The sequence below is a fragment of the Pleurodeles waltl genome, chromosome 7, assembly GCF_031143425.1.
Source record: "Pleurodeles waltl isolate 20211129_DDA chromosome 7, aPleWal1.hap1.20221129, whole genome shotgun sequence".
Classification (NCBI taxonomy): domain Eukaryota; kingdom Metazoa; phylum Chordata; class Amphibia; order Caudata; family Salamandridae; genus Pleurodeles; species Pleurodeles waltl.
In genome coordinates this window covers 10,525,867-10,538,601 of record NC_090446.1, presented here as the reverse complement: position 1 = coordinate 10,538,601, position 12,735 = coordinate 10,525,867, and the positions used below count along the sequence as shown (strand labels likewise).

The 12,735-nt window shown below is 44.1% G+C and overlaps 1 protein-coding gene across 2 annotated transcripts in view; it reads left to right on the top strand.

The window, feature by feature from the left end:
- Nucleotides 1-12,735, top strand: part of LOC138303546 (zinc finger protein 674-like) — a 52,646-nt gene that overhangs the window by 23,644 nt on the left and 16,267 nt on the right. For both annotated transcript variants that reach the window (XM_069242788.1, XM_069242787.1), the window contains exons 8-9: nt 2,510-2,617; nt 3,706-3,816. In XM_069242788.1, the coding sequence (XP_069098889.1) occupies nt 2,510-2,617; nt 3,706-3,816 (219 nt within the window). The remainder of the gene's footprint in view (nt 1-2,509; nt 2,618-3,705; nt 3,817-12,735) is intronic.

Genomic DNA, 12,735 nt, shown 5'->3' with positions numbered 1-12,735 from the left:
TTTTTTTAGTCTTTATTTAGTCAATACAGAACATAGCATAAAGGGTGTCCCATAAACCTGATCCCTATTCTAGTTCTTGTGTAAGTCAGGAAAAGTACATTTCGTCAATTAGCCCATAAAGAGTTCTCTCAATAAGCAGTGGTAATTCCTCATTCTAAGTCTTCTAGACAGTGCTGCAGCTGTTTCTGTGGTCCTAATGGTAATTCTTTATTCTAAGTCCTATAGACAGTGCTGCAGCTGTTTCTCCGGTCTCAGTAGTAATTCCTCATTTTTAGTCCATTAGAAAGTGCTGCTAGCTGCTTCTCTGGTCTTGTTGGTAATTCCTTATTCTAAATCCTCTAGGCAGTGACGCTAGCTGCTTCTCTGGTCCCGTGAGTAACTCCCCCATTCTAAATCCTTTAGGCAGTGCTGCAGCTTCTTCTCCGGTTCCGTCAGTAACTCCCCCGTTCTCGGTCCTCTAGGCAGGTCTACAGCTGTGTCTCTGTTACCAGTGTTAATTCTTCACTCTTAGTCTCCTAGAAAGTGCTGCAGCTGCTTCTCTGGTTCCGTCAGTTACTCGTCCATTCTGAGTCCTCTAGGCAGTGCTACAGCCGCGTATCTGTTCATATATCCACTACACTCCAAAACAAAACACATAGGTAAAAGACATTGTCATTTAGTCCCCCAACTCTCACAAATGCGAGACCTGTTGCATTGCAAATTCTTGTTATAAATTGGTGTCGGATATCCTTTGTATTGTGTTTCTTATTCAACCATTTTGGTATTTCTCAATGCTTTGCATCTGTTCTTTTGCTAAAGCCTGACCACTCAAAGCCACAGCTACCAAGGCTTGGGCTAAGGTTTTTCAAACAAGCCAGACTGGACCAAGAATGGATTTGCGAGTTTATTACAAGGTAATGTCGCACAACAGCACCATAATAATATGCTTTCCTCAAGCTGTACATTCACACTCCATCTTCCGAAATCCTTCACCTCCAGCATACGATCCTTCCACATCTTACACGCAAGAAGACTTTTGCATTTCTAGCTAGCTAGAACTAAAACATTTTGAAATCCAAACAACTATTTGTTCGCTGCGTGCCCTTTAGTGGATTTACACAATTTGAAATAGTCTGTTTTTTTGTTGATAGCATCAAGATGTCACTTGGGTTATAAAATTTGTTAGGTGACCATGTGGAGATCTGTTCCTGCTTTCTCTGGGCACTAATGTTTCAATTCAGCGTCCAAAATGAATGCAAGGGCTGGGCCAGCGTTCTTGCAGGACCTCTTAAAAGAAATTCTCCTTTATTGGTTGATCATCTAGATGTTTGTTCTGTCACTCTATAAGGCTTGGGCCGGCTATTCTATTCAGTGCTTTAAGTGTCAAAGATCTTACGAATGAGAAGGAAAAATGATTGTGTTAATTCATAGGAATCTTTATTATCGGGACAAGCCACGATAGGTCTCCCAGGAGGTATTATTATTATTAATTCAATGGAGGATCCTGATGCCCTGTAAAAAGGAACTGAACTGCCACTGCAAGAAACGGGGATGCTGCTGGTGTTCTCAAAGTAGTGTCCTCTTTACCCTTTAGAAGCTGCAGCAGCTAACCTACCCTCTGTTTCTGTCTCATTTTCTTTTCAAATCGGTATGTGAAAGATTATTTTTGTCTGTTATTTATTTATTTATTTTGTTTGGGACAGTCTTAGACATAATTGGACATTTTTTAAATGAAAAATAAACAATTCTACCAATGGAGTCTTGAGTAGGACTTCTAACTTGTTTAATTTGTTAGTCTTCACATATTTGCTTGGATATATATATTGCTCTGGCATCCCGCACATGAGCAGGATTATTCCACACTTGTGTCTTCAATAAATATTCCTTTGAAGGGAAACCAGAATCGCTGGTAAGTAACTTTTCCGTCTGTTGGTCATCATTTGTTTCTTCTGGGAACAACATATTTCTGATGGATACTGTGAGAAATCTACTCACCTACTCGTTCTCCCCAGTGGCATAATGGAGTGTGTGTGGCTCAGTTACTGAATGTCGACCTGACACTTTATTTCTCTTTCGTGTCTCTTAGTGTGCAAGGAAAGTGGGATGAATGACTACACGTGTGTGGGGCAAGGGGAGTGGCCGGATGGGTGAAGCGAGCATAGCATCGCCAGACTTGAAAGACCAAGCCTAGATCTGTATTCTGAAACTTTGCTGTGGGATCAGTGACAGATGTGTGTGATGCAGTTTAACCATGTGAGGACACTTGCATAGCTGTGCCGGGATATTCCCGGGGTTCAAGTTCTATTTACAAATGCAGATGTTATTTTATAGTACAATTCTGACTCCGTGGTGAACTGCAGTCTTTAAAATCTGGGAGATGATGTTTGGAAGATTCTTTCTGGTATATCATGTGTGATAACATTAACTGTGACGAGATTCTATAAGGTTGTGCATAGATCCTTCTTACAGCAATAAGGCAAGTTAAGAAACAAAAGTGAGTATTCAAATCATCTGTATCTTTTCATCCCAGGCCCTGAAGTTACGAGGCCAGCTGTGTCAGTCAGTGTTGTAGACGATGAGGAGTCTTATGCCATTGAGACACAGGACTATGGAGAAGAAGATGTTTCTAGTCCTGTCGGTGAGTAAATCTTGCTAACTCCTGTCCTCCGTTTCATTAACTAAACTGAGTTCATCCATCCTCATTTGTTGCTAACAATAAGTATGTGTATCGTGACCATTGGTTCCCTTTCACTGCAACCTCCCATTTATCCCTAATCTCAGGTCCCACAATGAGCACCTGGCAGTTGTGTGGCTCAGACAGTTGTGACTATGATCATTTCAAAGCATAATGATCACAGCATTAGAAAGAGTTGCATGTTTATGAAACTAGTTTGTTTGTAACTTTCTTCAAATGGGAGAGTTTTGCCTGCTTGAGGAGTAAGTATTCTAGAGTGTGACTCCCAGTCAAGCACTCTTCAGTCTGTAAGCGTAACAGTTGTGTTGGGCTGGACATAATGTGGAGTGTTTGGCTTGATGATTCCATCTACCTGCACCAAGCTGTTTGGCCCTGTTCTGATTTTTCCTTTTTGTTTGGATCCTGTTGTTGTAGAGTTTTGAGAAGGGCCTTGCACTCGTTGGCCACATATGTATATAGGTCTGTAGGTTACATTTTGTAGATTGTATCTGATTCTAAAGCAATAGGGATGTGCATATGTTGGGAGGAGCTATATATCGTAGAGCGGTTAGGCATAAGTAGGTTTGGTTATCTTAAGACAAATAAACCTCTAGCATTGGATGCTTTCTTTGTAGAGATGGGTCTTTGTTTCCTATCTGCAGTGCAGGAGACATGATACTTGTAGATTTCTGTTACAGTTCGTGGTAGCAGTAGGCGGCTTATCTTCTATTTCTTGCATTTTTTTTTTTGATGTCGACTCTGGCGGCACGCATTGCTCTAATTACTTGAGATATGGATTTTATCTATCTGACAACAATAGTCAGTGCTGGAAGATGGCCTGCATCTGACATAAAATGAATTTTACTACATTCCAGTGCATAGCGCCTCAAAAATCCGCTTGTTTACCAGTGAATTATTTTCCCACCTTGGTTTAAGGGTTGCATATGCTGCCTGTGCATCCAAAACCTTTTGCCTCAAACTCATAAGCACTTGTCTCCGTTCACAGTGCATATGTCAAGCACACACGCTTACGTTATTTCCTTTCTCTGTAGAGCCTGGAGATGCCATGCCATATGTACCAATGGGCATAAATGAAGAAGGAGAGACCTACCCCATTGACATTGAGGACTACGGGAAGAGTGAAGGCACTAGCAGTTATGTAGGTGAGTAAATCGACTATGTTTTGAAGCACACTGACAAAATATGTAAGTAAATCTTCCCATAAAAGAGGTCTGTTTACCTGTAGTTTACTATGGCTACTAGGGATTATTCATACTGTGATTCTTAATGCCTAAGGTGCTGTTTTTCAATAAAATCACTTGGTTTATTTTGTGCAACAAACATAAAACATACAAAATAAATTATTTTAATCTGACAAATACTATAGCCTCCTTATATATTTTGTCAGATGATACTTTAATACTAGATTATTTAGTATGTTTTGTTTGTTTTATGCTGTTTCTAAGATGTTTAGTGGGGAAACACCTTTCCAAAATTATTTTTAACAAATGCCCTGTCATTTACACTATAGAACAAGCATTTACAATGCATCGGGTCTCGCGTTTGCTCATGTTAAAGCTGATCGCGTTGTAAACTCCTAACCTGACTTTTCACCTATCGGGCAAAAGTGCATTTATGTACATAACCCGAAAAAGTGAAATCAAGTATGTAAAGCTCTCGACTTCTGCCAAGCGAGATCGGGCTAGTAAATTAGAGAAAAAAAAGTCCACGAGCCTGATGGAAAACAGCGAGTCTCGCATGTTTTCTGTACTTGGTCACTGCGCTGGAGGAGGGCTAGCCACCGGAAAAGGCATGACATATGTGTGTCTTCGACTAATGAAAGCAAGCAGATTTTATTAGGGAAGCCCACCAACCAATAAAAAACACTGACGTGAAGTTGACAGGGCTCCGAGCCCTTTTCTAAATACAAAAGAGTCTCCCTGCGAAACGCATGCGCGAGCGCATGCAACGCAGGCTCGACCCTAAAAAGGGATGGAGGGCCATACCTCCCCTTCATGTGTGGTGCTGTGTGTTAGTCACATTCATCAGTCGCTCCTTGATTGTACTCTCGATCAGGACATATATCATTTAGCTTGTTGTCTTTCATACCAGTTGATAGAGCAGTATCACGTGTCGGCCTTTTCGGCACAAGCAGCACCCTGTGTCGTAAACAATCGTTCATAGGGACAGCGCGGTGACCGGTTCTACTAGATATCACTGTGCCTCCTGAACAAGTCACTCTCACAATAAAAGCAGATCTTTTTTTTTTTTTTTTTTTTTTGCTGGCCTTCCTTCCTTGGTTGGGACTTTTTTTTGTTTTGTTATATCTCTCTTGAATGTCTCATTGTCTGCTGTTGCAGTGAGTTAATCATGAATGTAGTTAAGTCTGTTATAAAGTGTAGGAAGTTGGCTCTGTATGCACTATCTCAAAGTAAGGAATAGTATGCACAGAGTCCAAGGGTTCCCCTTAGAGGTAAGATAGTGGCAAAAAGAGATAATACTAATGCTCTATTTTGTGGTAGTGTGGTCGAGCAGTAGGCTTATCAAAGGAGTAGTGTTAAGTATTTGTTGTACATACACACAGGCAATAAATGAGGAACACACACTCAGAGACAATTCCAGGCCAATAGGTTTTTGTTATAGAAAAATATATTTTCTTAGTTTATTTTTAAGAACCACAGGTTCAAATTCTACATGTAATATCTCATTTGAAAGGTATTGCAGGTAAGTACTCTAGGAACTTTGAATAATCACAATAGCATATATACTTTTTACATAAAACACATTTAGCTGTTTTAAAAGTGGACACTGCAATTTTCACAGTTCCTGGGGGAGGTAAAGTAATGTTAGTTCTTGCAGGTAAGTACACCACCTACGGGGTTAAGATTGGGGTCCAAGGTAGCCCACCGTTGGGGGTTCAGAGCAACCTCAAAGTCACCACACCAGCAGCTCAGGGCCGGTCAGGTGCAGAGTTCAAAGTGGTGCCCAAAACGCATAGGTTTCAATGGAGAGAAGGGGGTGCCCCGGTTCCAGTCTGCCAGCAGGTAAGTACCCGCGTCTTCGGAGGGCAGACCAGGGGGGTTTTGTAGGGCACCGGGGGGGGACACAAGTCCACACAAAAAGTACACCCTCAGCAGCGCAGGGGCGGCCGGGTGCAGTGTGCAAACAAGCGTCGGGTTTCCAATGGGAGTCAATGGGAGACCAAGGGGTCTCTTCAGCGGTGCAGGCAGGCAAGGGGGGGGGGCTCCTCGGGGTAGCCACCACCTGGGCAAGGGAGAGGGCCTCCTGGGGGTCACTCCTGCACTGGAGTTCCGATCCTTCAGGTGCTGGGGGCTGCGGGAGCAGGGTCTTTTCCAGACGTCGGGATTTTAGAGTCAGGCAGTCGCGGTCAGGGGGAGCCTCGGGATTCCCTCTGCAGGCGTCGCTGTGGGGGCTCAGGGGGGACAACTTTGGTTACTCACAGTCTTGGAGTCGCCGGAGGGTCCTCCCTGAGGTGTTGGTTCTCCACCAGTCGAGTCGGGGTCGCCGGGTGCAGTGTTGCAAGTCTCACGCTTCTTGCGGGGATTGCAGGGGTCTTTAAATCTGCTCCTCTGAAACAAAGTTGCAGTCTTTTTGGAACAGGGCCGCTGTCCTCGGGAGTTTCTTGTTCCTTTTGAAGCAGGGCAGTCCTCTGAGTATTCAGGGGTCGCTGGTCCTTGGGAAAGCATCGCTGGAGCAGGTTTCTTTAGAAGGCAGGAGACAGGCCGGTAGGACTGGAGCCAAAGCAGTTGGTGTCTTCTTTCTTCTTCTGCAGGGGTTTTCAGATCAGCAGTCCTCTTTTTCTTGTAAGTTGCAGGAATCTAAATTCTTAGGTTCAGGGAAGCCCTTAAATACTAAATTTAAGGGCGTGTTTAGGTCTGGGGGGTTAGTAGCCAATGGCTACTAGCCCTGAGGGTGGGTACACCCTCTTTGTGCCTCCTCCCAAGGGGAGGGGGTCACAATCCTATCCCTATTGGGGGAATCCTCCATCTGCAAGATGGAGGATTTCTAAAAGTTAGTCACTTCAGCTCAGGACACCTTAGGGGCTGTCCTGACTGGCCAGTGACTCCTCCTTGTTATTCTCATTATTTCCTCCGGCCTTGCTGCCAAAAGTGGGGCCGTGGCCGGAGGGGGCGGGCAACTCCACTAGCTGGAGTGCCCTGCGGTGCTGGAACAAAGGGGGTGAGCCTTTGAGGCTCACCGCCAGGTGTTACAGCTCCTGCCTGGGGGAGGTGTTAGCATCTCCACCCAGTGCAGGCTTTGTTACTGGCCTCAGAGTGACAAAGGCACTCTCCCCATGGGGCCAGCAACATGTCTCAAGTGTGGCAGGCTGCTAGAACCAGTCAGCCTACACAGGTAGTTGGTTAACGTTTCAGGGGGCACCTCTAAGGTGCCCTCTGGGGTGTATTTTACAATAAAATGTACACTGGCATCAGTGTGCATTTATTGTGCTGAGAAGTTTGATACCAAACTTCCCAGTTTTCAGTGTAGCCATTATGGTGCTGTGGAGTTCGTGTTTGACAGACTCCCAGACCATATACTCTTATGGCTACCCTGCACTTACAATGTCTAAGGTTTTGCTTAGACACTGTAGGGGCACAGTGCTCATGCACTGGTGCCCTCACCTATGGTATAGTGCACCCTGCCTTAGGGCTGTAAGGCCTGCTAGAGGGGTGACTTACCTATACTGCATAGGCAGTGTGAGGTTGGCATGGCACCCTGAGGGGAGTGCCATGTCGACTTACTCGTTTTGTCCTCACCAGCACACACAAGCTGGCAAGCAGTGTGTCTGTGCTGAGTGAGGGGTCCCCAGGGTGGCATAAGATATGCTACAGCCCTTTGAGACCTTCCCTGGCATCAGGGCCCTTGGTACCAGGGGTACCAGTTACAAGGGACTTACCTGGATGCCAGGGTGTGCCAATTGTGTAAAACAAAAGTACAGGTTAGGGAAAGAACACTGGTGCTGGGGCCTGGTTAGCAGGCCTCAGCACACTTTCAATTCAAAACATAGCATCAGCAAAGGCAAAAAGTCAGGGGGTAACCACGCCAAGGAGGCATTTCCTTACATAAAGCAACGCAGAATGGATGCAGCATTATGTGTTTGAAAATAACCAGGACATTTCCATACCTACAATCCTTTTCTATTTAACTTTCCTCATCACAGATGTAACTATTGCTGTATTAGGCACTGATGTATGCCATCATGAAATGTTTTACATAACTGAAATCTGAAGTCCCCCGTCATTTGTTTAGAAGTATAATTTATTCACTGTAGCAGTAAGATAGTTCAGTAGGCGTTACCCATCACCCAACGTCTTTTTGTGCAATCAGGGGCACTTTGTTTGGTAGTTATAGATGTAGACCATATTTCCGAACACTTTTACATAATGGTTTTGTTTAATGGAAATAGCTGGTCTTGCAAACCTGTTTCCATTATGTTATGGGGTTCATAACTGTTGAATTTTGGTTTCTGAAGCAAGATAATTTTCAATTTTTTAAACTTTGATGGAGAGTCTAATGTTATGAAACTGAGCAAAGAACATTCTGCTTACTTATAGGGCCTGATTCCGAGTTTGGCGGTCGTACAAGCCGACCACCAAACTTGTGGGGATGAGACCATTGTCAGCCCGGCAGCCTCACCCCCAATTGTATCACGATGTTCCCACTGGGATGACTGGCAGGCACATCGCATTACAACGTTCCCGCTGGTCAGCCCGGCTGGAACAGTGCTACAGTTTTTGTCTTGGCTCCCTTAAGGGAACTAAGGCCAATACCATAGCACAACAGCAACTTCGGAATGCGCACTGTCTGCTAAGCATTCCGTGGTGTGCATTGCCTGCAAAACAGACAGTTCGCATTCCGAGGGTGCTGGGTATGGGGGCGCTGAACTGCCCATGACATGGTCGTGGGCAGAGCAGGAGCCCCCTTGTGCCCCCAACATTTTTTTCTGCCAGCCTTTTCATGGTGGTTAAACCGCCTTGAAAAGGCTGGCGTAAAGGGGACTCGTGATCAGCACAGCAGTGCTCAACACGGTATCACCGTGGCTGATCATCAGTCCATCGGGAACCATATTCCTGGTGGTCCAACCACCAGCATCATAATGTTGTGTTTGGACCGCCATTAGTACAGCAGTCTGACCGTCACCATGAGGCTGATGGTCTCAAGACCGACAGCCTCATAATGAGGCCCATAGTCTGCTTTTATCTATTTTAACTTTGGTCATAAATTAATGTCTGAAATCTGCATAGTTCCATGAACTAAAATTCAACCTTAAAGGCCACCGCAAGAGAAACACTGTAATGTTTCCTAGTTCTGCTATTTTCTTGCCCTAAACAATAGACCATTTTGCAACCTCCCTCAAACTCTGATCCCTGGCTGTCCCTTGGAGTGTACAAAGAAGTTCAGTGATGGTACTGTCAGCTGCAGAATATGACTGCCTAGGAGATTAAAATCATTTCTAACCAAATTAGTACAATTTTATCAAAGTAGAGTAGAGACGCACAGGGAAAAGGAACCATTTTTGTATGTTATTTGTGTAATCCATAGTACAACAATAAGTAAACATGTCGTATAGACATTGAAAAGGGTTGTGACTGGACCAGTGCCATGCACGTGTCCCTTTTCACTTTACACTATTTGGTGTTTCCAATCACATGTTGTTGCACCTTCTTCCTCATTGCTCTTAACACAATACACTCTAAACAAGCACTGGCTAAGCCAGTAACTTCAGTCAAAGAGCAAAGTCTTCACTAGCCATAAATTACTGTAATGTTTTAAGTATTGTGAATGCACATAATTAATTCATTGTGTTCAATAACACCACGTACGAGTGCACATACTAACCTCACTTATCCTAGCACCACTCATTTACATACATTTGACAATGTACATGTCAAACTCCACCCCCAAAAAATAAAAAAATTACAATAAAATGCAACAATAACCCGTCTTATTTAGTCACGTCCTGAAAACAATCTTAAGATTAGTGTGAAAGAAATATTTTTGGGACCACTTTATGTAGAGCCTTGGTGAAGGCAACCAGTTAAGAATGAAACTCAAGTAAGTGCAAACTCCTCATGAATATGTGACATGCAGACACGTTTCGACCTGAGAGGTGGGACTGGATTCAAATGAGGTCTTCATCATGGCGATACCCTATAATTAGTATAGGACAATATGTGAAAAGGGGAAAACAGTACACACAATTATTCACTATTTTTCAGTAGTCTTGAGACAAAAGATGTCACCACACATACCGGGTATCCTTTCCTGGAGATGGATGAACACTGGGGAAATACCCTACAAAAATCAGTGACACATCATGGTGATCCGCCACCACAGTTAACCTGTGGCAGTCAGTGTTATTGATTTCCCTTGTTCACATAATTTTGGCAGAATCTACTGAAAGGTGGGAACCATGTATTCTGTTCAATATTTCTGATCTACTTTAGCATTGATATTGTCTTTGGAATCATTCAGTACCTGTTTAAAAAGATTACAATGGGCCTGATTACAACTTTGGAGGAAGGTGTTAATCCGTCCCAAATGTGACGGATATACCACCAGCCGTATTACGAGTCCATTATATCCTATGGAACTCGTAATACGGATGGTGGTATATCCGTCACGGATATACACCTCCTCCAAAGTTGTAATCAGGCCCAAAATGTTAAACGCGCGGCCGTGGTCCGTTTTCCCAAGTCAGGAGTGCCTTGTGGTCATGGTATCGTCATGCATGTAAGTTGTGCCCCGAGTTGTGACTAATGAGCCTGTCCTGGATGGCACGCCAAGACAAGAAGTTATCCAGTTTAAGGCAAAGACTCCTCTCTAGGAAAGTCTTGGCCCCATTTGCAGGTATGTGTCCCCGTGTCCGACCACATATAAGCACTGTGGAAGTTGGCGCACTACAGTCAGAGGGTACCCAGCTTCATGAGTGAGCAGGGACAGATTTTTATTGTGTGAGTCGTGGTTCCTAAATGCGGGCGGAATGCAGCTCCACAGCTTTTACTGCGGCAAGGGCAGTGAATAGGGCAGATGTGTCATCCCTGGTGCTCAGAATTCAAACAAGCTGGACTGTGCGGTAAGCATTTCTTTAGTGTTCTTTTGTAAATTGAGCCGTCATACAGTTACTTGTTTTGGCGTCTACAGCAAACAGTTGCTTCATTATCTCAGAACCACAATGGGTCCATTATCTATAAAGCATCCACTGAAAAAATTGACATGCAAAGAAACATGCGAATAACTACATCTCCCATTGTTCCAGAAATGTTGCATAATGAGTGACTCCACTCGCCACCAGTAGAAGACTACACACATTGCCATAGTTGCTAGCAAACTGAATGATGGCTCCATTTACAGAAGAGATTTGAAGAAATGCCCTGGACACTGATGGCCTGGTTTAGGTTTTTTGGGGGGGAGGGGGTTTACAAATGTGACCGATATCCTGTCCGCCGTACTATATTTCTGTTATAGCCCATGGAACTTGTAATATGGCGGACAGGACATCTGTCAAATTTGTTTCCATCACATTTGTTACAGAGTAACCCTTCGGCCAAACTTGGCCAGAGTCACAGATTTGGCCATTTTGTATTGAAAGAACTCAAGGTTTTTCAGCCTCTTTGATATGCATTTGGATTGCCTTTGAGAATGTCTGGATTAACCAGTTTATTGTAAATTTGGAGCATTTTCTAAACATAAAGTGACTTTTAATTTGATTTATATCTATAGATTTCTGGTCTGAAAAGATGGCTATTCAACATATAGTCCAATTATGGTGAACACTTGTAGCAGTTATGGAACATGAGATTTAAGTCCTTGGGCTGAAGTATAGCATATTCAAATTAAAAACGCATTTTGATTTGGAGTCCTCGGTGTGCCACACGTTCTGTCACTCTCCTGTTTGGCCCTGGAGGGCAGGCATTTGTTTCTGAGTAGCGCCTGTAACACTTTTCTCATTTCACGTCCATGCCTTCATGAGAGGCATAGACTAGGAACTAGCAGAGAGAGTGTCTGCTCTGTGGCTTAGGGGGCTGAACTGGGAGGGACAAAAGGGGATATGGGAGTCCAAGATAGGGCCACACAACAGTTATGCCATGGTAAAACTGTGTTAGGATGTTATGTGCAAGAGGTTCTGGGAATTTATTTTGTAACAGTGAAACTTTCGAGAGCATAGATCATACTGTCCCGGGCAGGGAGGTCTGAATAAACATTCGTTTGGGGATTTCTGTCAGATATAAACTAGATCTACCATTCAAAAATCCATACTTGAACTACTGCTTCACGGTAAAGGAAAAGAAGAACTACCTTTTTTCCTAGGGAAGAATCCTTCTCTGCCTGACAGATACTGCACTGATTAGAATGTTAACCTCGAGCAATTGTCTTCAGAAATGGAGAGCCATGTTAGCATCTTTGGGATTCCACATAGATATACAAACCTTCAGAAGACCTGCCTGCTGGAGGATCTTTTTTTCAAAATGCCTATATACAATGGAGCTAGAACATAATTCTTCAAAACGTCTGGATTCTGTGGAGCTTAGATGAGCCTGGCCTGTCGGCAGGAAGAAGTTGTTCCCAGAAGCCTGAATGCTGAGGCGTTAAGAGCCTGCCTTAAGAGCCTGCCTTAAGGAGGAAACCTGCCTTCTGGGAGCACTTGCCCCAGCGGTCCTGTGGAAAGAGAGCTGATGCTCGGTGAGATTGAACAAAGGGATTTATTGTGCCGGTTTTGTATATATTCTTTTAAATTCCTGTGTCATGCCTGTCAGTAAGTTTGAAGTTGTGCCCTTGGAACTGCATTATGACAGGCCTGTCAGAGGTAACCTCTGTGTGGTCCAAGGATCTGCACAGCATCTCCAGGAGTCTGAGCTGCATTCATCCTGGTTCTGGTTCACCCCTGCCTCGACCACCACTGACACTGCCAAAAGTTTGAGTCTTGAGATCTGACTACATCAGATGTTCTTGGTGCTTCTTTTCCTGCCACGCAATTAAACACCCCCAAATACATAGGTCAACTCTCCCAGCTGGAGCATCAGTGCCTCGGCCTGCATCATCTAGCTATCAAGCCAGCT